Source organism: Cherax quadricarinatus, chromosome 35 (assembly GCF_038502225.1).
Source record: "Cherax quadricarinatus isolate ZL_2023a chromosome 35, ASM3850222v1, whole genome shotgun sequence".
NCBI classification, from domain to species: Eukaryota; Metazoa; Arthropoda; class Malacostraca; order Decapoda; family Parastacidae; genus Cherax; species Cherax quadricarinatus.
In genome coordinates this window covers 9,974,338-9,999,499 of record NC_091326.1, presented here as the reverse complement: position 1 = coordinate 9,999,499, position 25,162 = coordinate 9,974,338, and the positions used below count along the sequence as shown (strand labels likewise).

Here is a 25,162-nt window from a genome sequence, read left to right as displayed (position 1 = left end):
TACCATACCTCCAACACCAGTGATGGTTCCTACACTCCCTACCATCCTTACCATACCTCCAACACCAGTGATGGTTCCTACATTCCCTACCCTCCTTACCATACCTCCAACACCAGTGATGGTTCCTACATTCCCTACCCTCCTTACCATACCTCCAACACCAGTGATGGTTCCTACACTCCCTACCATCCTTACCATACCTCCAACACCAGTGATGGTTCCTACACTCCCTACCATCATTACCATACCTCCAACACCAGTGATGGTTCCTACATTCCCTACCCTCCTTACCATACCTCCAACACCAGTGATGGTTCCTACACTCCCTACCATCCTTACAATACCTCCAACACCAGTGATGGTTCCTTCATTCCCTACCATCCTTACCATACCTCCAACACCAGTGATGGTTCCTACATTCCCTACCCTCCTTACCATACCTCCAACACCAGTGATGGTTCCTACATTCCCTACCCTCCTTACCATACCTCCAACACCAGTGATGGTTCCTACACTCCCTACCCACCTTACCATACCTCCAACACCAGTGATGGTTCCTACATTCCCTACCGTCCTTACCATACCTCCAACACCAATGATGGTTCCAACACTCCCTACCATCCTTACCATACCTCCAACACCAGTGATGTTTCCTACACTCCCTACCCTCCTTACCATACCTCCAACACCAGTGATGGTTCCTACACTCCCTACCATCCTTACCATACCTCCAACACCAGTGATGGTTCCTACACTCCCTACCCTCCTTACCATACCTCCAACACCAGTAATGGTTCCTACACTCCCTACCATCCTTACCATACCTCCAACACCAGTGATGGTTCCTACACTCCCTACCCTCCTTACCATACCTCCAACACCAGTGATGGTTCTTACACTCCCTGCCCTCCTTACCATACCTCCAACACCAGTGATGGTTCCTACACTCCCTACCATCCTTACCATGCCTCTAACACCAGTGATGGTTCCTACACTCCCTACCCTCCTTACCATACCTCCAACACCAATGATGGTTCCAACACTCCCTACCATCCTTACCATACCTCCAACACCAGTGATGGTTCCTACACTCCCTACCCTCCTTACCATACCTCCAACACCAGTGATGGTTCCTACACTCCCTACCATCCTTACCATACCTCCAACACCAGTGATGGTTCCTACACTCCCTACCCACCTTACCATACCTCCAACACCAGTGATGGTTCCTACATTCCCTACCGTCCTTACCATACCTCCAACACCAATGATGGTTCCAACACTCCCTACCATCCTTACCATACCTCCAACACCAGTGATGGTTCCTACACTCCCTACCCTCCTTACCATACCTCCAACACCAGTGATGGTTCCTGCACTCCCTACCATCCTTACCATACCTCCAACACCAGTGATGGTTCCTACACTCCCTACCCTCCTTACCATACCTCCAACACCAGTGATGGTTCCTACATTCCCTACCGTCCTTATCATACCTCCAACACCAGTGATGGTTCCTACACTCCTTACCATCCTTACCATACCTCCAACACCAGTGATGGTTCCTACACTCCCTACCCTCCTTACCATACCTCCAACACCAGTGATGGTTCCTACACTCCCTACCCTCCTTACCATACCTCCAACACCAGTGATGGTTCCTACACTCCCTACCCTCCTTACCATACCTCCAACACCAGTGATGGTTCCTACATTCCCTACCCTCCTTACCATACCTCCAACACCAGTGATGGTTCCTACACTCCCTACCCACCTTACCATACCTCCAACACCAGTGATGGTTCCTACATTCTCTACCGTCCTTACCATACCTCCAACACCAGTGATGGTTCCTACACTCCCTACCATCCTTACCATACCTCCAACACCAGTGATGGTTCCTACACTCCCTACCATCCTTACCATACCTCCTGATGGTTCCTACCTCCCTATACCTCCTCCAACACCAGTGATGGTTCCTACATTCCCTACCGTCCTTACCATACCTCCAACACCAATGATGGTTCCTTCACTCCCTACCATCCTTACCATACCTTCAACACCAGTGATGGTTCCTACACTCCCTACCCTCCTTACCATGATGGTTCCTCACTCCTTAACACCAGTGATGGTTCCTACATTCCCTACCCTCCTTACCATACCTCCAACACCAGTGATGGTTCCTACACTCCCTACCATCCTTACCATACCTCCAACACCAGTGATGGTTCCTACATTCCCTACCCTCCTTACCATACCTCCAACACCAGTGATGGTTCCTACACTCCCTACCCACCTTACCATACCTCCAACACCAGTGATGGTTCCTACACTTACCCACCTACCCAGTGATGGTTCCTACATTCTCTACCGTCCTTACCATACCTCCAACACCAGTGATGGTTCCTACACTCCCTACCATCCTTACCATACCTCCAACACCAGTACCTACTCCCTTACCATACCTCCAACACCAGTGATCGTTCCTACACTCCCTACCATCCTTACCATACCTCCAACACCAGTGATGGTTCCTACACTCACCCACCTTACAATACCTAACACCAGTCCTTACCATACCTCCAACACCAGTGATGGTTCCTACAGTCCCTACCCTCCTTACCATACCTCCAACACCAGTGATTGTTCCTACACTCCCTACCATCCTTACCATATCTCCAACACCAGTGATGGTTCCTACCTCCCTACCCTCCTTACCATACCTCCAACACCAGTGATGGTTCCTACACTCCGTCCTACCCTCCTTACCATACCTCCAACACCAGTGATGGTTCCTACATTCTCCCTCCTTACCCTCCAACACCAGTGATGGTTCCTACCTCCCTACCATACCATCCTCCAACACCAGTGATGGTTCCTACATTCTACCCTACTTACCATACCTCCAACACCAGTGATGGTTCCTACATTCCCTACCCTCCTTACCATACCTCCAACACCAGTACCTACACTCCCACCTTACCATACCTCCAACACCAGTGATGGTTCCTACACTCCCTACCCTCCAGTTTCCCTACCCTCCATGACCTCCAACACCTCCAACACCAGTGATGGTTCCTACACTCCCTACCATCCTTACCATACATCCAACACCAGTGATGGTTCCTACATTCCCTACCCTCCTTACCATACCTCCAACACCAGTGATGGTTCCTACACTCCCTACCCGCCTTACCATACCTCCCACACCAGTGACGGTTCCTACATTCCCTACCGTCCTTACCATACCTCCAACACCAGTGATGGTTCCTACACTCCCTACCCACCTTACCATACCTCCAACACCAGTGACGGTTCCTACATTCCCTACCGTCCTTACCATACCTCCAACACCAGTGATGGTTCCTACACTCCCTACCCACCTTACCATACCTCCAACACCAGTGATGGTTCCTACACTCCCTACCCACCTTACCATACCTCCAACACCAGTGATGGTTCCTACACTCCCTATCCACCTTACCATACCTTACCTACACTACCTCCAACACCAGTGATGGTTCCTACACTCCCTACCCACCTTACCATACCTCCAACACCAGTGACGGTTCCTACATTCCCTACCGTCCTTACCATACCTCCAACACCAGTGATGGTTCCTACACTCCCTACCCACCTTACCATACCTCCAACACCAGTGATGGTTCCTACACTCCCTACCCACCTTACCATACCTCCAACACCAGTGATGGTTCCTGCACTCCCTACACTCCTTACCATTCCTCCAACACCAGTGATGGTTCATACACTCCGTACCCTCCTTACCATACCTCCAACACCAGTGATGGTTCCTACACTCCCGACCCTCACATACCACTACCACCAGTGATGGTTCCTAAACCCCCACTTTTCCACCTTCACCCCCAACCACCAGTGATTGTTCCTACACTCCCTGCCTCCTCTGTTCACTCACAGCACCAGTAGCAGTCTACCAGTCGCTCATCTGCACCTCCCTGCCAATACCAAGTCACTACCTGCTACTCACATGCACCGAACAAAGAAGTTACTGTTGCTTCTGGACAAAACTTTAGAATTAGATACGGTATCATTTATGCGCAAGAACTAACCTACTCACTAGGAAATCTTAAGGAATTTCTTTAAAAGAAGTTAAATTAGCAGACAAATGAAAAATGGGAAACATTTTGCCAATAAAAAAAAAGTGACAGGATGAACATTGGCACTCTAGGTCTTATTCACTGACAAATGTTTGTGTAAAAATTAATCTGGAATATGGTAGATAAAGTTGAATAAAACATCTGGAGAGTAAGAATTTGCAATGAAACTCTTATATTTCTGTACAAACTCTATTAAACTACTAGAAAAAGTCCAAGCAAGTACTCTAGAAAGAAACGGGGGGGGGGGGGGCAGATTGCATTTATTCAGCCTTAAATAAGATTAATATTGAGTTTCAGGTGAAAGATTAAACTATAACCTGAAAGACAAGGGAGAATGGATGTTGTTACAGGGGATTTATCTGTTTAAAATATGTGACTTAATGATGATAATTGATACGACTATGAAAATGGAAGAACATTACAGGTGAAAGAGAGGAAATCACATACTGAAAAAGGAAGAGAGAAAGAGAGAGAGAGAGAGAGAGAGAGAGAGAGAGAGAGAGAGAGAGAGAGAGAGAGACAGACAGACAGACAGAGACAGAGAGACAGAGACAGAGACAGAGAGAGAGAGTGAGAGAGAGAGAGAGTGAGAGAGAGAGACAGACAGAGACAGAGACAGAGAGACAGACAGACAGACAGACAGACAGACAGAGATAAAAGATCAGTGTTTAAACATTATATTAATACAATGGCAAGGAAATCTATTATGCTACACTGCCAAATTTCAATATATCATTTAGAGATATAAACGAAGGAATGTTAATCTTATATAATATTATAAAATTATATAATATTAATTATATATCTTAGCCCATTCATCAGGGAGAACAAGACGCCACAGTTGTAAATGAGAAAAAGAATATATATGAAAATGTCTTGGAGTGAGTGAGATAACAGTGGAATAAGATACAAGACAAGGTAGTAACTGTTGCAACCATTGTACACTCAAAATAATATATGATATATAAAATACGGGACTCCGCCAGCATAATTCTGCTCATGTACCTAGTAATAGGTAATGACAAATAGGAAATCTCTCTCTCTCTCTCTCTCTCTCTCTCTCTCTCTCTCTCTCTCTCTCTCACTCTCTCTCTCTCTCTCTCTCTCTCTCTCTCTCTCTCTCTCTCTCTCTCTCTCTTTCTTTCACACACACACACACACACAGTCTTCCCTCAGTATAAATCTCAGGGAAGCTGGCAATGATCCTGACTGATGCCACATGCCATATTTCATCGTCAGTCGACAATTTCCTTCCTGCACTGCCAGCTAACCTTCCCTCACTGACCGAAGCCACGACCTCAAGTTCATGCCGACCTTCCCTCACTGACCTAAGCCACGACATCAAGTTCATGCCGACCTTCCCTCACTGACCGAAGCCACGACCTCAAGTTCATGCCGACCTTCCCTCACTGACCGAAGCCACGACCTCAAGTTCATGCCGACCTTCCCTCACTGACCTAAGCCACGACATCAAGTTCATGCCGACCTTCCCTCACTGACCGAAGCCACGACCTCAAGTTCATGCCGACCTTCCCTCACTGACCGAAGCCACGACATCAAGTTCATGCCGACCTTCCCTCACTGACCGAAGCCACGACCTCAAGTTCATGCCGACCTTCCCTCACTGACCGAAGCCACGACCTCAAGTTCATGCCGACCTTCCCTCACTGACCGAAGCCACGACCTCAAGGTCATGCCGACCTTCCCTCACTGACCGAAGCCACGACCTCAAGTTCATGCCGACCTTCCCTCACTGACCGAAGCCACGACCTCAAGTTCATGCCGACCTTCCCTCACTGACCGAAGCCACGACCTCAAGTTCATGCCGACCTTCCCTCACTGACCGAAGCAACGACCTCAAGTTCATGCCGACCTTCCCTCACTGACCGAAGCCACGACCTCAAGTTCATGCCGACCTTCCCTCACTGACTGAAGCCACGACCTCAAGTTCATGCCGACCTTCCCTCACTGACCGAAGCAACGACCTCAAGTTCATGCCGACCTTCCCTCACTGACCGAAGCCACGACCTCAAGTTCATGCCGACCTTCCCTCACTGACCGAAGCCACGACCTCAAGTTCATGCCGACCTTCCCTCACTAACCGAAGCCACGACCTCAAGTTCATGCCGACCTTCCCTCACTGACCTAAACCACGACCTCAAGATCATGCCAACCTTCCCTCATTGACCGAAGCCACGACCTCAAGGTCATGCTGACCTTCCCTCACTGACCTAAGCCACGACCTCAAGATCATGCCGACCTTCCCTCACTGACCGAAGCCACGACCTCAAGGTCATGCCGACCTTCCCTCACTGTCCTAAGCAACGACCTTAAGATCATGCCGACCTTCCCTCACTGACCGAAGCCACGACCTCAAGGTCATGCTGACCTTCCCTCACTGACCTAAGCCACGACCTTCCCTCACTGACCGAAGCCACGACCTCAAGATCATGCCGACCTTCCCTCATTGACCGAAGCCACGACCTCAAGCTCATGCCGACCTTCCCTCACTGACCAAAGCCACGACCTCAAGATCATGCCGACCTTCCCTCACTGACCTAAGCCACGACCTTGAGATCATGCCGCCCTTCCCTCATTGACCTAAGCCACGACCTTAAGATCATGCCGACCTTCCCTCATTGACCGAAGCCACGACCTCAAGGTCATGCCGACCTTCCCTCACTGACCGAAGCCACGACCTCAAGGTCATGCCGACCTTCCCTCACTGACCGAAGCCACGACCTCAAGGTCATGCCGACCTTCCCTCACTGACCGAAGCCACGACCTCAAGATCAACCCGACCTTCCCTCACTGACCTAAGCCACGACCTTAAGATCATGCCGACCTTCCCTCATTGACCGAAGCCACGACCTCAAGGTCATGCCGACCTTCCCTCACTGACCTAAGCCACGACCTCAAGATCATGCCGACCTTCCCTCACTGACCGAAGCCACGACCTCAAGATCATGCCGACCTTCCCTCATTGACCGAAGCCACGACCTCAAGATCATGCCGACCTTCCCTCACTGACCAAAGCCACAACCTCAAGATCATGCCGACCTTCCCTCATTGACCGAAGCCACGACCTCAAGGTCATGCCGACTTTCCCTCACTGACCTAAGCCACGACCTCAAGGTCATGCCGACCTTCCCTCACTGACCGAAGCCACGACCTCAAGATCATGCCGACCTTCCCCATTGACCGAAGCCACGACCTCAGGGTCATGCCGACCTTCCCTCACTGACCTAAACCACGACCTCAAGGTCATGCCGACCTTCCCTCATTGACCGAAGCCATGACCTCAAGATCATGCCGACCTTCCCTCACTGTCCGAAGCCACGACCTCAAGGTCATGCCGACCTTCCCTCACTGTCCGAAGACACGACCTCAAGGTTATGCCGACCTTCCCTCACTGACCGAAGCCACGACCTCAAGTTCATGCCGACCTTCCCTCACTGACCGAAGCCACGACCTCAAGATCATGCCGACCTTCCCTCACTGACCTAAGCCACGACCTTAAGATCATGCCGACCTTCCCTCATTGACCGAAGCCACGACCTCAAGGTCATGCCGACCTTCCCTCACTGACCGAAGCCACGACCTCAAGGTCATGCCGACCTTCCCTCACTGACCTAAGCCACGACCTCAAGATCATGCCGACCTTCCCTCATTGACCGAAGCCACGACCTCAAGGTCATGCCGACCTTCCCTCTCTGACCTAAGCCACGACCTCAAGATCATGCCGACCTTCCCTCACTGACCTAAGCCACGACCTCAAGATCATGCCGATCTTCCCTCATTGACCGAAGCCACGACCTCAAGGTCATGCCGACCTTCCCTCACTGACCGAAGCCACGACCTCAAGATCATGCCGACCTTCCCCCATTGACCGAAGCCACGACCTCAGGATCATGCCGACCTTCCCTCACTGACCTAAGCCACGACCTCAAGTTCATGCCGACCTTTCCTCATTGACCGAAGCCATGACCTCAAGATCATGCCGACCTTCCCTCACTGACCGAAGCCACGACCTCAAGGTCATGCTGACCTTCTCTCACTGCCCGAAGCCACGACCTCAAGATCATGCCGACCTTCCCTCACTGACCGAAGCCACGACCTCAAGATCATGCCGACCTTCCCTCACTGACCGAAGCCACGACCTCAAGATCATGCCGACCTTCCCTCACTGACCGAAGCCACGACCTCAAGGTCATGCCGACCTTCCCTCACTGACCGAAGCCACGACCTCAAGGTCATGCAGCTTGGGCTATTTATAAGCATAATTTTTAAAACTGAATCGCAGGCCTCTTCACAGGACTTGTACCTTTCATAATGTGTAATATGATATTATCCAGCATTTACTATACACATCCCAGGAGGTCGTGTGTTATTGGATAAGCTTCCGCTCAAGTGCGATCTTTGTAACGCTATTATTATTATTATTATTATTATTATTATTATTATTATTATTATTATATTCGTGTAAAGCGCTAAACTCGTGAGATTTTAGGATTCTACTAAGGTCACCCTAGCAATAGGTCGTGTTGCTCACACTTCTGAGATACGTTGCCCATAAAGCGCACCCAAGCAAGTTGTTTTGACCGTAAGGCTCTTGAGCGAAACGTTGCCGGCTAAGCGCTGGTGCTCAAGACATGAAGTTAATGACAAAATAATCAGGATAATCTTTGTCCATTCGCAGTTTTCACGTTGTTACCGCGATGGTAACTTGAGTTTGTTAAGGGAGGGCGCGAGCGCACGCACGTATGCACACACACACGCACACACACACACACAGGTTAGTTCCAGAGCTAAGGGGAATGTCCTATGAAGAAAGATTAAGGGAAATCGGCCTGACGACACTGGAGGACAGGAGGGTCAGGGGAGACATGATAACGACATATAAAATACTGCGTGGAATAGACAAGGTGGACAAAGACAGGATGTTCCAGGGAGGGGACACAGAAACAAGAGGCCACAGTTGGAAGTTGAAGACACAAATGAGTCAGAGAGATAGTAGGAAGTATTTCTTCAGTCATAGAGTTGTAAGGCAGTGGAATAGCCTAGAAAATGACGTAGTGGAGGCAGGAACCATACACAGTTTTAAGACGAGGTTTGATAAAGCTCATGGAGCGGGGAGAGAGAGGGCCTAGTAGCAACCGGTGAAGAGGCGGGGCCAGGAGTTAGGACTCGACCCCTGCAACCACAAATAGGTGAGTACAAATAGGTGAGTACACACACACACACACACACACATGCACACACATGCCCAGTAGCAACCGGTGAAGAGGCGGGGCCAGGAGCTAAGACTCGACCCCTGCAACCACAAATAGGTGAGTAAATAGGTGAGTACACACACACACACACACACACACACACACACACAAACACACACACACACACACACACACACACACACACACACACACACACACACACACCAACACGCACACACACACACACACACACACACACACACACACACGTGCCGAATATTTAAAATTGGTCAATTAGGAAGAACTCATTTAAAATTAAGTTTTCTAAGGTTCTTTTGTTACAAAATTATTAATTTTTACCTTAACACCAATGAAAAAAATATATATTTAAATGTAAAAGAGAAAATTTTAGAAAGGACTTAATATTAAACGAGTTCTTGCTAATTGACCAGTTATACCTATTCGGCACGATATATATATATATATATATATATATATATATATATATATATATATATATATATATATATATATATATATATATATATATATATATATATATGTTTGATGTGGATAGTTTCTACACCTGAGTTTCTCTTAATGATACAACTACATCTAATAAAATATGCTAGTTCTGTACGTAGAAATATACAAAAAATAACAATTATATTTTTTATTATTAAATATTCGCCGGTATTCTCCCGGCCCGGGTCTTCTCCAAGTGGTGGCCCGGCCTTGACTCCCTGTCTCAGGAGTGTCTGAGACCTAAGTCTTCTATGGGAGGAGGCACAAGTACACCCTCATCTTAGGGACCAATTGTCCCCAGGCCTAGCTTCTGGTAGGGAGAAGCTAGGCCTCTCTGGTCTACCATCCCCACCCCGGGACGGGGCTAATGGGAATGACAGTCTTGTGAGCTGCAAGCTCGGTCTCAGGCACCTACCCTACCCTAGAAGGGCTGGGCATGGTGTCGATCAACTACATCTAACAAAATATGCTTGTTCTGTACGTAGAAATATACAAAAAATAACAGTTATAAATATGCATGCAACGGTGCAACAGAAAAAATCTTAGCAAATGTTAGAGCGATATAATTGAAAATTATTCATATGAAAAAAATTAAATAAAAATGGAATAAATTACGGATTATTATTATAATCAAAGGGAAGAGATAAACCCGTAGGATTATGCAGAAAAAATTAAGGAAACAATAAAGAATGTGATGGAAAATGTGTTCGAGAAAATAGTTGAATTTGGGGTTGAGCTGCGGCGAGTAGAGATTATTATTTTTAAATTATAATCATGGGGGAAGGTATTCAAACTCAGTTCAGGGAACCGGAGTACAGATCCAATTCCCTAGATCAAGAACCCCTCACCAGCATCAAGGAACCTCCCATGAGAGGTGTTATCTTGTTCCATTATTATTATTATAATCAAGGGGGAAGCGCTAAACCCGGAGGATTATACAGCGCCTGGGGGGGGGGGATGTGGAAGGCATTCAGGCTTAATTCGGGGAACTGGAGCACAGATCCAATTCTCTAAATCAAGAGCCCCTCACCAGCATCAAGGAACCTCCCATGAGAGGTGTTATCTTGTTCCAGTCATGTTATTTATTGCGGGGTAGATTATTCTCTCCTGTGTAATGGACAACAAGAAGATTTTCGTAATAATTTGTATGTATCTATACATAATCAACATTCTCCACAAATCGGCTTACTGTATTTGTATGTTCTTAGAGGATACATGAGCTCACGTGAAGATAAAAAACAGACAAGGTGAGTACAGTGGACCCCCGCTTAACGATCACCTCCAAATGCGACCAATTATGTAAGTGTATTTATGTAAGTGCGTTTGTACGTGTATGTTTGGGGGTCTGAAATGGACTAATCTACTTCACAATATTCCTTATGGGAAAAAATTCGGTCAGTACTGGCACCTGAACATACTACTGGAATGAAAAAAGTTCGTTAACCGGTGGTCCACTGTACTTGTATATTTGGGCCTCACAGAAGTCCTCTTCAACAAATCTAAAATAGGTCACATGACCTAAGTCAAAGGCAGGAACAAATGACTAATGCTAAAATTCTTTGCCGTGTGGTGTATGATCTCTATAGGCTTAGTGCTACCCCATGAATACCTGGAGACAGTTTTGGGGGTCACTGCCCCCGCGGCCCGGTCTGAGACCAGGCCTTGTGGTGGATCAGGGTCTGATCAACCAGGGTGTTGCTGCTGGCTGCACGTAAATTGATGTACAGACCACAGCCTGGCTGGTCAGGTACCGACTTGAGGTGCCTGTCCAGCGTCTCCTTGAAAACTGCTGGGAGGCAGTTGAACAGTCTTGGGCCCCTGACACTTATTGTGTTGTCTTGGTGTACTCGCTTCACCCCTACTTCTCATTAGGGGAATGTTGCATCTCCTGCCTTGTCTTGCTTTCATGGAGAGTGACTTTCGTATGAAGGTTTCGTACTAATTTCTCTATGATTTTCCAAGTGTATGTTATCACGTATCTTGCTCGCTTGCATTCCAGGGAATACAAATCAAGGGACTTCAACCGTTCCCAGTAATTTAGGTGGTTTATCGTACTTATGTGTGCCGTGAATGCTCTTTGCACACTCCAGGTCAGCAATTTCGCATGCCTTGAAGGGGGCAGTTAGTGTACAGTAGTATTCCAGCCTAGAGAGAACAAGCGATTTGAAGAGAATCATCATGAGCTTGGCGTCTCTAGTTTTGAAGGTTCTCATTATGAGGCCTGGTCACAGGCAGGGCCGTGGGGGCGTTGACCCCCGGAACTCTCTCCAGGTATTTCCAGGTATCCATCCTATCATTTTTCTAGCTGATGCGGTAGATACACTGTTATGGTCTTTGAAGGTGAGATCCTCTGACATTATCACTCCCAGGTCCTTCCTTTTTCACTCTATTGTATGTTTAGAATTTGTTATGATACAGAATGTAATAACACTAAAAATAATAACATAACTCCTTGCACTATAGTCACCTGTTCCTGGCCAACTTAATTCATGTGACCTGCCTCTGTGTATAAGCTTCATTTCATCTCTTGTATACTCTTTGATCTGCTCGAGCACCTCAGTGGAGGACTTAAAATATAACAATAGTCACTTTAACTTTTTTTTTATTTCCATGTACATTCCTTGAGCCACTTGCACGGCAAGGGTCTGGGTTTGATTCCCAGCGAGGGTGGAAACATTGGGCGTGTTTCTTCACACCGGTTGTCTATGTTCACCCATCAGTAAATTGGGTACCTGGGTGTTAGTCAACTGGTGTGGGTCGCATCCCGGAACAAATTATTATTATTATAATCAAAAAGAAGCGCTAAGCCACAAGGGCATCCCGGAACAAAACTGACCTAATTTGCCCGAAATGCTCTGCGTAAAGAGTGGCTTTTTATACAGTAGTATGTCATTGATATTAGCCAGGACTGTATACCATGTACATGTACTTGTAGTAAATAAAGATATTATATTATTATTACTAGTGATTTAGATGCTTAATGTAATACTAGTGCCTCTCCAACAGGCCGAACATATTCCAACGTGGGATTCTCAACCTCAACACTACCAGTCATCGAGAGCAGACCCAGGACCTCCCTGACGGAGGTTGCCTCGGCGAACCACCCTCTCCTTATCCCACAGGAGATGAGAGAGAGAATCCGCAGCACCGCACATGAGAAACCCACCAACCACCACCACCCCAACACCCTCTCAACCGCAGCTCACAACAACACAACCCAGAAGAAGAGCACTCCTCTACCCGACGTTCTCATCGACAACCACTACACCCACAACGACACCAAGGGCAAGGACTTTTCCGAGAAAGTGCCTACGACGATTCCTTTCCAGAAGGTGGTGACTGTTGTCTCACCAGTGGAGATGGTGGACCGAGGGACCTCTCCAGTGGTAACCCACAGCTGTTCTGGCTTCACCAGCAAGAATCGTATGCAAAGCCACACCTGTACACTCCTTTAACACCTGTGACATGTATACTCCATTTATATGAGGTGTATTTCGTCCTAGAGCACACTTAAAGTTCTCTTAGATGCCTTGTCGTAGGTAGCGAACCTCCTATATAACGTTTTAGTACGTAGGTTGCGACCCGCCTATACAAACGTTTAAGTGCGTGTATGATATAGTGATATATCACACTCTTGGTTGATATATCGTTCTCTGAATGATATATTACCCTATGGCTTACCTCTAATTGATATATCGTCCAATTCCATACTCACGAATGATATACCGTCGTATGGCTTACCTCTGAATAATCTATCATATAACCTACCTTTGAATGATGTATCATCGTATGGTATACCTCTGAATGATGTATCGTCGTATGGTATACCTCTGAATGATGTATCGTCGTATGGTATACCTCTGAATGATGTATCGTCGTATGGTATACCTCTGAATGATGTATCGTCGTATGGTATACCTCTGAATGATGTATCGTCGTATGGTATACCTCTGAATGATGTATCGTCGTATGGTATACCTCTGAATGATGTATCGTCGTATGGTATACCTCTGAATGATGTATCGTCGTATGGCATACCTCTGAATGATGTATCGTCGTATGGTATACCTCTGAATGATGTATCGTCGTATGGTATACCTCTGAATGATGTATCATTGTATGGTATACCTCTGAATGATGTATCGTCATATGGTATACCTCTGAATGATTTATCGTTATATGGCAGTCTAAATATATCGCCGTATATGGTTAGATAACTTACGTCTGGCTCATACTCTTATATCGTCCTAAGGCAAATTTCTGATATATCGCCGTATGGCAGACGTCTGTATAATATATTGTTGTACACATATTTGTGCATGACATATTGTTGTACAACACACCTGTGAAATACCGCTGTACAACTGTGGGTGATATATAGACGCCAGTGATACATTGTACAGCACACCTGTAGACAGTACTGTCCTATAGCACAAAAAGGGACACATGTGAATGGCACCTGTGGCAGGAAGTTGGTCTGTGTATATATATATATATATATATATATATATATATATATATATATATATATATATATATATATATATATATATATATTATATATATATATATAATGCTGAATAGGTAAAATTGATCAATTAGCAAGAACTCATTTAAAGTTAAGCCCTTTCTAAAATTTTCTCTATGTTTAAAGATATATTTTTTTAATTTATGTTAATATAAAAATTCTGCACCAAAAAAAACTTGGAAAACTTACCTAACCTTATTATAACAAGCACAATTTAATTTAACCTAATCCAACTAAATATATTTTAAATGAGCTTACAATAATTCAATAATAAACAAACACAATTAAATATATTTTTTTGTTAGGTTCTGAATGATTTTTGCAAAATTATTGCATACACAAATTTTTGCTTGCCTTATTTGGCAAGGAGTGCATTGCTATTTAAGCCAGAATCACGTGTTACTTATTCGGCACAATAAATAAATAAATAAATAATATATATATATATATATATAGATATATATATATATCTATATATATATATATATATATATATATATATATATATATATATATATATAGTAGTAGGTTGGTAGACAGCAACCACCCAGGGAGGTACTACCGTCCTACCAAGTGAGTGTAAAACGAAGCCTGTGATTGTTTTACATGATGGTAGGTTTGCTGATGTCTTTTGTCTGTCTCATAAATATGCAAGATTACAGGCATGTCTTGCTACTTCTACTTACACTTAGGTCACACTACACATACATGTACACATTTATTTATACACACTCATCTGAGTTTTCTTTGATTTTATCTTAATAGTTCTTGGTCTTATTAATTTTCCTTTTATATCCATGGGGAAGTGGAATAAGAATCTTTCCTCCGTAAGCCATGCGTGTTGTAAAAGTCAACTAAAATGCCGGGAACAATGGGCTAGTAACCCCTTTTCCTGTAAAGATTACTAAAAAGAATAAGAAGAAGAAAATTGTCAAAGTGGGAAGTCTGAATGTGCGTGGATGTTGTGCAGATGATAAGAAAGAGATGATTGTGGATGTTATGAATGAGAAAAAGCTGGATGTCCTGGCTTTAAGTGAAACAAAGCTGAAGGGGGTGGGAGAGTTTCAGTGGAGAGGAATAAATGGGATTAGGTCAGGGGTTTCAAATAGAGTTAGAGCTAAAGAAGGAGTAGCAATAATGTTGAAGGATAAGCTATGGCAGGAAAAGAGGGACTATAAATGTATTAATTCAAGGATTATGTGGAGCAAAATAAAGATTGGATGTGAAAAGTGGGTTATAATAAGCGTGTATGCACCTGGAGAAGAGAGAAGTGTAGAGGAGAGAGAGAGATTTTGGGAAATGTTGAGTGAATGCATGGGGAGTTTTGAATCAAGTGTGAGAGTAATGGTGGTTGGGGATTTTAATGCTAAAGTGGGTAAAAATGTTATGGAGGGAGTAGTAGGTAAATTTGGGGTGCCAGGGGTAAATGTAAATGGGGAGCCTTTAATTGAGCTATGTGTAGAAAGAAATTTGGTAATAAGTAATACATATTTTATGAAAAAGAGGATAAATAAATATACAAGGTATGATGTAGCACGTAATGAAAGTAGTTTATTAGATTATGTATTGGTGGATAAAAGGTTGATGGGTAGGCTCCAGGATGTACATGTTTATAGAGGGGCAACTGATATATCGGATCATTATTTAGTTGTAGCTACAGTTAGAGTAAGAGGTAGATGGGAAAAGAGGAAGGTGGCAACAACAAGTAAGAGGGAGGTGAAAGTGTATAAACTAAGGGAGGAGGAAGTTCGGGTGAGATATAAGCGACTATTGGCAGAAAGGTGGGCTAGTGCAAAGATGAGTAGTGGGGGGGTTGAAGAGGGTTGGAATAGTTTTAAAAATGCAGTATTAGAATGTGGGGCAGAAGTTTGTGGTTATAGGAGGGTGGGGGCAGGAGGAAAGAGGAGTGATTGGTGGAATGATGAAGTAAAGGGTGTGATAAAAGAGAAAAAGGTAGCTTATGAGAGGTTTTTACAAAGCAGAAGTGTTATAAGAAGAGCAGAGTATATGGAGAGTAAAAGAAAGGTAAAGAGAGTGGTGAGAGAGTGCAAAAGGAGAGCAGATGATAGAGTGGGAGAGGCACTGTCAAGAAATTTTAATGAAAATAAGAAAAAATTTTGGAGCGAGTTAAACAAGTTAAGAAAGCCTAGGGAAAATATGGATTTGTCAGTTAAAAACAGAGTAGGGGAGTTAGTAGATGGGGAGATGGAGGTATTGGGTAGATGGCGAGAATATTTTGAGGAACTTTTAAATGTTAAGGAAGAAACAGAGGCAGTAATTTCATGCACTGGTCAGGGAGGTATACCATCTTTTAGGAGTGAAGAAGAGCAGAATGTAAGTGTGGGGGAGGTACGTGAGGCATTACGTAAAATGAAAGGGGGTAAAGCAGCTGGAACTGATGGGATCATGACAGAAATGTTAAAAGCAGGGGGGGATATAGTGTTGGAGTGGTTGGTACTTTTGTTTAATAAATGTATGAAAGAGGGGAAGGTACCTAGGGATTGGCAGAGAGCATGTATAGTCCCTTTATATAAAGGGAAAGGGGACAAAAGAGACTGTAAAAATTATAGAGGAATAAGCTTACTGAGTATACCAGGAAAAGTGTACGGTAGGGTTATAATTGAAAGAATTAGAGGTAAGACAGAATGTAGGATTGCGGATGAGCAAGGAGGTTTTAGAGTGGGTAGGGGATGTGTAGATCAGGTGTTTACATTGAAGCATATATGTGAACAGTATTTAGATAAAGATAGGGAGGTTTTTATTGCATTTATGGATTTAGAAAAGGCATATGATAGAGTGGATAGAGGAGCAATGTGGCAGATGTTGCAAGTATATGGAATAGGTGGTAAGTTATTAAATGCTGTAAAGAGTTTTTATGAGGATAGTGAGGCTCAGGTTAGGGTGTGTAGAAGAGAGGGAGACTACTTCCCGGTAAAAGTAGGTCTTAGACAGGGATGTGTAATGTCACCATGGTTGTTTAATATATTTATAGATGGGGTTGTAAAGGAAGTAAATGCTAGGGTGTTTGGGAGAGGGGTGGGATTAAATTATGGGGAATCAAATTCAAAATGGGAATTGACACAGTTACTTTTTGCTGATGATACTGTGCTTATGGGAGATTCTAAAGAAAAATTGCAAAGGTTAGTGGATGAGTTTGGGAATGTGTGTAAAGGTAGAAAGTTGAAAGTGAACATAGAAAAGAGTAAGGTGATGAGGGTGTCAAATGATTTAGATAAAGAAAAATTGGATATCAAATTGGGGAGGAGGAGTATGGAAGAAGTGAATGTTTTCAGATACTTGGGAGTTGACGTGTCGGCGGATGGATTTATGAAGGATGAGGTTAATCATAGAATTGATGAGGGAAAAAAGGTGAGTGGTGCGTTGAGGTATATGTGGAGTCAAAAAACGTTATCTATGGAGGCAAAGAAGGGAATGTATGAAAGTATAGTAGTACCAACACTCTTATATGGGTGTGAAGCTTGGGTGGTAAATGCAGCAGCAAGGAGACGGTTGGAGGCAGCGGAGATGTCCTGTCTAAGGGCAATGTGTGGTGTAAATATTATGCAAAAAATTCGGAGTGTGGAAATTAGGAGAAGGTGTGGAGTTAATAAAAGTATTAGTCAGAGGGCAGAAGAGGGGTTGTTGAGGTGGTTTGGTCATTTAGAGAGAATGGATCACAGTAGAATGACATGGAAAGCATATAAATCTATAGGGGAAGGAAGGCGGGGTAGGGGTCGTCCTCGAAAGGGTTGGAGAGAGGGGGTAAAGGAGGTTTTGTGGGTAAGGGGCTTGGATTTCCAGCAAGCGTGCGTGAGCGTGTTAGATAGGAGTGAATGGAGACGAATGGTACTTGGGACCTGACGATCTGTTGGAGTGTGAGCAGGGTAATATTTAGTGAAGGGATTCAGGGAAACCGGTTATTTTCATATAGTCGGACTTGAGTCCTGGAAATGGGAAGTACAATGCCTGCACTTTAAAGGAGGGGTTTGGGATATTGGCAGTTTGGAGGGATATGTTGTGTATCTTTATATGTGTATGCTTCTAGACTGTTGTATTCTGAGCACCTCTGCAAAAACAGTGATAATGTGCGAGTGTGGTGAAAGTGTTGAATGATGATGAAAGTATTTTCTTTTTGGGGATTTTCTTTCTTTTTTGGGTCACCCTGCCTCGGTGGGAGACGGCCGACTTGTTGAAAAAAAAAAAAAAAAAAAAAAATATATATATATATATATATATATATATATATATATATATATATATGCAATAAGATCACAGTAAACAGGTGATTTCAGAATATGCAAAACAACCACTCTGAAAGAATAGAGAAATTCCAAGCGCTTTCGTGACTACTCACATTATCAAGGAACTATGGGTAGAATAGTTTGTTGGCGAGTTGTGCAAAGGACTTGTCCAGTTGGGCCGGCGCGCGTCAGGTGTTTAACCGTTGTGGGATCTGATAGTGAGGTGCTGGCCAGACCCCCTTATATAGCTTCCTTGGATGCTTTACTTTCATAGTTCCTTGATAATGTGAGTAGTCACGAAAGCGCTTGGAATTTTTCTATTCTTTCAGAGTGGTTTTTTTGCATATATATATATATATATATATATATATATATATATATATATATATATATATATATATATATATATATATATATATATATATATATATATGTGTATATATATATATATATTTATATATATATATATATATATATATATATATATATATATATATATATATATATATATATATATATATATATATATATACAGTAGACCCCCGGTTAACGATATTTTTTCACTCCAGAAGTATGTTCAGGTGCCAGTACTGACCGAATTTGTTCCCATAAGAAATATTGTGAAGTAGATTAGTCCATTTCAGACCTCCAAACATACACGTACAAACGCACTTACATAAATACACTTACATAATTGGTCGCATTTGGAGGTGATCGTTAAGCGGGGGTCCACTGTATATGTGTATATATATATATGTGTATATATATGTATATACATATATGTGTATATATATGTATATATGTATATATATATGTGTATATATATATGTATATATAAACTCCAGGACACCAGTAAGGAAGGCCAAGACTCATACGTAAAGCATTATGTAATACATGTAAGGTTAGTTATGAAGGAAAACAGATGATCGCTTGAAAAACTTGTACATGAGACTGTTAAATGAAATCGTTCCCTGGATCAGAAATTAAGAGTAATTGTTGAATCTATCTACACTACGCAAAGTCTGTTCAAATTTAAGGATTTTATATGCGGCAAATATCAAGTAGCCGATAAACCAGGAGTATAATTCACACATATCACAGCTCTACCTCTTTCGTTACTTGAGTCCTCTCCCTAAACAGGGAGAAACTTGATAAAGCCCTGTTTAAAGCGAAATGTTGCTTAATGAAAAAGGCTCGGTCTGATTCATGCATTTAACATTCCTAAAGATGTTATACCTGTTGAAATGCAATGGTCAAACTTATAAACTATGCAAATAAATCAAAGTTGGTAAGGGGGTTAGAAAGTAGTCTTTGGGTGTGAGACTTTGTCAGAAACTAATTCATTCAGTTAATTAACTAGATATTAAGTAGGAATTCGTTAAATTAAGAGGAAATGGATGCCACGTTTCTTATTTTAAATATGGTGGTTTGAGAATAAGGTAAAATACTGTTGCTCCGAGGCTGGGAGGTGCCAGACAATGTGAGGTGGGAAGGAATAACAAAACCGACAAGCTCAATTAGATTTGCAACACCATTAATCTATAAGTGGGCCATTATGTTCATCTCCTATTATATCTAATCGACATCTTTATTATTTTACAGAAACTGGCCTATGTGCATTTAACGAACATGAATATGATTTCCAAGTTGTCACTAGTGTTGGATTTCATGACTAAATTTTGTTCACGAATCATTCAGTCTTTAAAACATTTTTATCTGGGAACAACTTGTTACGGGATGCTGCATCGAGTGGATTAAAAATCTAATGCTATAAAAATTTCCCTGGTAGACATCCTAGTCACTACAAGGGAGATTTCTGTATTTATCCAATATATTATATCTTTGGAAGACATGTTGACCATTGATGGGTGGGATATGTGTATTTCCAGAGCAGATGATGAACTGTGATCCTTCATAACCAGTGATAATATATGATGATTTATGTACTAGTGCTGAGCTATATCTTCCTTATATACATTCGGTTTCTAAGGAATTACTGTGTTATGCTGCCGAATTACATACATATACACATCATATATACGTGGGAGACGACCGACTTGTTGAAAAAAAAAAAATATATATATATATATATATATATATGCAAAACAACCACTCTGAAAGAATAGAGAAATTCCAAGCGCTTTCGTGACTACTCACATTATCAAGTTCCTTGATAATGTGAGTAGTCACGAAAGCGCTTGGAATTTCTTTATTCTTTCAGAGTGGTTGTTTTGCATATTTTGAAATAATCTGTTTACTGTGATCTTATTGCATATATATATATATATATATATATATATATATATATATATATATATATATATATATATATATATATATATAATATATATATATATATACACATATATAATATATATATATATATATATATATATATATATATATATATATACATACCCTAGGTAGTATGTTGGTAGACAGCAACCGCCCAGGGAGGTACTACCGTCCTGCCAAGTGAGTGTAGAACAAAAGCCTGTAATTGTTTTACATGATGGTAGGATTGCTGGTGTCTTTTGTCTGTCTCATAAATATGCAAGATTACAGGTAAGTCTTGCTACTTCTACTTACACTTAGGTCACACTACACATACATGTACAAGCATATATATACACACCCCTCTGGGTTTTCTTCTATTTTCTTTCTAATTCTTGTTCTTGTTTATTTCCTCTTATCTCCATGGGGAAGTGGAACAGAATTCTTCCTCTATAAGCCATGTGTGTCGTAAGAGGCGACTAAAATGCCGGGAGCAAGGGGCTAGTAACCCCTTCTCCTGTATATTACTAAATTTAAAAGGAGAAACTTCAGTTTTTTCTTTTGGGCCACCCTATCTCAGTGGGATACGGCTGGTACGTTGAAAGAAGAAGAAGAATATATATATATACTACGTATATATATATATATATATATATATACATATATATATATAATATATATATATACATATATATACATATATATATATATACATATATACACCCTAGGTAGTATGTTGGTAGACAGCAACCGCCCAGGGAGGTACTACCGTCCTGCCAAGTGAGTGTAAAACGAAAGCCTGTAATTGTTTTACATGATGGTAGGATTGCTGGTGTCCTTTTTTCTGTCTCATGAACATGCAAGATTTCAGGTACGTCTTGCTACTTCTACTTACACTTAGGTCACACTACACATACATGTACAAGTGTATATATACATACCCCTCTGGGTTTTCTTCTATTTTCTTTCTAGTTCTTGTTCTTGTTTATTTCCTCTTATCTCCATGGGAAAGTGGAACAGAATTCTTCCTCTGTGCCCCATGCATGTTGTAAGAGGCGACTAAAATGCCGGGAGCAAGGGGCCAGTAACCCCTTTTCCTGTATATATTACTAAATGTAAAAGGAGAAACTTTCGTTTTTCCTTTTGGGCCACCCCGCCTCGGTGGGATATGGCCGATGTGTTGAAAGAAAGAAAGATATATATACATATATATATATATATATATATATATATATATATATATATATATATATATATATATATATATATATATATATATATATATATATATAATTACATATATATATATATATATATATTCTTGTCTACAATATAATCATGTAGTGCCTGATAGGCAAATATGGTGGTTAAACAAGTCTGCCTTAAAAATAGATTTATTGAAATTTTTACCTTCAGTAATGATAAATAGATTAACCTGAATTATTATGCAAATACAATTTCTTTATTTGCACCAAAACTAATTGAGTAAGTTAATCTTTTCTTGTTAAAATTAACACAATACAGCTTACATCTATTTAACCTAAGGCCTGTCAAAATGTAATTAGTATTACTTAATATCAGTGAAATCAATTAATTTCGTGATGTTCAGACTGATTTCCTATAAAAAAATATTTATCGTAATGTTTGGTAAAAACAATGGCAGTCTGCAAATTATGCTAAAAAAAGTACATCCATTACACAACACATAGTACTCTATATCACGTCTCTGGTAGGAAAGTTATACTTTTGTAAATGCATCAGGAATGCATACAAAAACTTATTTAATATTTTAACATATACATATTTATTTTAATGGCATAAGGTGTATCAAATGCAGGTGTCTATAGGGATAAAAAGAATAAAAGACAAAATGTATGTATTTTTTGAAATGGAGATTTTTATTTTGTAATAATGAAAAGAATTTCTCCTGGGTGCCATGTTAATAAAAATATGACACCCGAGTCCATATTTTCAGCTATTCTGACTGCTGGACATTTAATTTATTTGCTTAGTGTGGTGTAGAGCTTACAAAGTAGTTGCACTTGACCCTGGTTGACCCAGGGAACATATTCCCCCTCACTAGTGTTAAGGGCGAACGTAAAAAGCGGATACCTTTTGTAAACACGCAATGTTCTTGTATGTTAAGGAAGGTTTATTAATTTCTCTGCTTATTGTATGGTCAAAAGTGTGTATTTAATGCATATATTGAGTAAAATAGTCTGGTATTTATTTCACTTGATGTTTGACCAAATATGTTTAGTAATATGCAAATAAGAACTCACTTAGGGAGCCTCTTGTAATAAGTATCCTTATATAATCTCAATCTGTTGTAAATAACAATTACACATATAAAGATTAGTTACCAATGTCAGAGTCTAGCTCTAAAATCACTTACCTGTATAGATGATTCTCTAGTGAATTTTATTTCACTCATACAATCACAAACAACGGGTTCAAAAATATTTTTTCCGTGTCCTGGCATTATAAGTTGAAAAGAACATTTATATACAGTACAGTATATTAAAATACATTACAAAAACATGGGTGAGTACTAAGTTTGTCAAAAGTTAAAAAGATCATAGGGTGTATATAGCGGCTGGTTCACTAATTTCTTTTAAAATAAATTCTGCCAGTATAGGGCGCATCCCTTACTCGAAAACAATTACAGACCCCAAGACTAATTTGCTGAAAAATTCACACTGTATTTAGTAATACTATTGCAAAATTCACTCCACAGAAAATAACTCTTACCTTGAAGTGTTTAAAAGGTGTCATTGTTTCAGAAAAAGAGGGTAAATTTGACGGTTCTTTTTATTATATAAAGTGAAAATACAGACATTTGAATAAATTGTGGTCTGTTTGTTGTTAGATTAGTTCATGGCTGTGTTCAGTATAAATCACTAGTATATGAAATTATAATATACTATGAAGAGTGAATTTATATCGAAATCCATCCTCACACCACACGTGAAAAGTATGTAGATTCAAACGGTATGAATATTTGCTTGGACATCCCGTAGTTGGACATGTCACTCCCATTTCTTTTGAGGTTATATATACGTACATACGTACGTACGTACGTGTGTGTGTGTGTGTGTGTGTATGTGTACATGTACTCACCTAATTGTGATTGCAGGGGTTGATACTCAGCTCCTGGCCCTGCCTCTTCACTGATTGCTACTAGGTCCTCTCCCTCTCTCTGCTGCCTGAGCTTTGTCATACCTCGTCTTAAAGCTGTGTATGGTTCCTGCCTCCACTACATCACTTGCTAGGCTATTCCACTTCCTGACGGCTCTGTGACTGAAGAAATATACCTACCATCTGACTTACAACCTGCTCGACATATGACCAAATTTCTGGGAAATAAACAACTGTTTGTGTTGTACACAGTGTTTATCCTAAACCTTACAGTATAAAATACAGTACTAACAGCATAAAAAGTAAAGTAAAAAATGAAATACCAAAATAAAACAATAAAATAAAGTCATTACAAAAATGTGATGTTGATATTCAGTAGTAAGGTTCGACTTACGTCCATTTCAACTTACGACCGATTTGTCGGAACCGAACTCAGTCTTAAGTCGGATGGTACCTGTGCTTCCTAACATCCCTGTGACTCGTCTGAGTCTTCAGCTTCCCATTGTGACCCCTTGTTACTGTGTCCCCTCTCTGGAACATCCTGTCTGTGTCCACCTTGTCTATTCCACGCATTATTTTGTATGTTGTTATCATGTCTCCCCTGACCCTCCTGTCCTCCAGTGTCGTCAGTCCGATTTCCCTCAAAATTTCTTCGTAGGACATTCCCCTGAGCTCCGGAACTAGCCTTGTTGAAAACCTTTGTACTTTCTCTAATTTCTTGACATGCTTGACCAGGTGCGGGTTCCAAACTGGTGCTGCATACTCCAGTATGGGCCTGACGTACACAATGTACAGTGTCTTGAACGATTCCTTACTAAGGTATCGGAATGCTTTTCTCAGGTTTGCCAGGCACCCATATACTGCAACCGTTATCTGGTTGATGTGTGCCTCTGGAGACTTGCTCGGTCTTATGGCCACCCCAAGATCTTTCTCCTTGAGTGAGGTTTGCAGCCTCTGTCCACCTAGCCTATACTCTGTCTGCGGTCTTCTTTGTCATTCCCCAATCTTCATGACTTTGCATTTGGCAGGGTTGAAATCGAGAAGCCAGTTCCTGGACCACGTGTCCAGCCTATCCAGGACTCTTTGTAGTCCTGCCTGATCCTCATC

The 25,162-nt window shown here is 41.9% G+C and overlaps 1 protein-coding gene across 1 annotated transcript in view; it reads left to right on the top strand.

Annotated features, from left to right (window-relative positions):
* Nucleotides 1-13,329, top strand: part of LOC128695040 (Guanylyl cyclase at 88E) — a 532,612-nt gene extending 519,283 nt beyond the window's left edge. The window contains exon 17 of the mRNA XM_070091517.1: nt 12,881-13,329. Within this exon, the coding sequence (XP_069947618.1) occupies nt 12,881-13,329 (449 nt within the window). The remainder of the gene's footprint in view (nt 1-12,880) is intronic.
* Nucleotides 13,330-25,162: the final 11,833 nt, after the last annotated feature.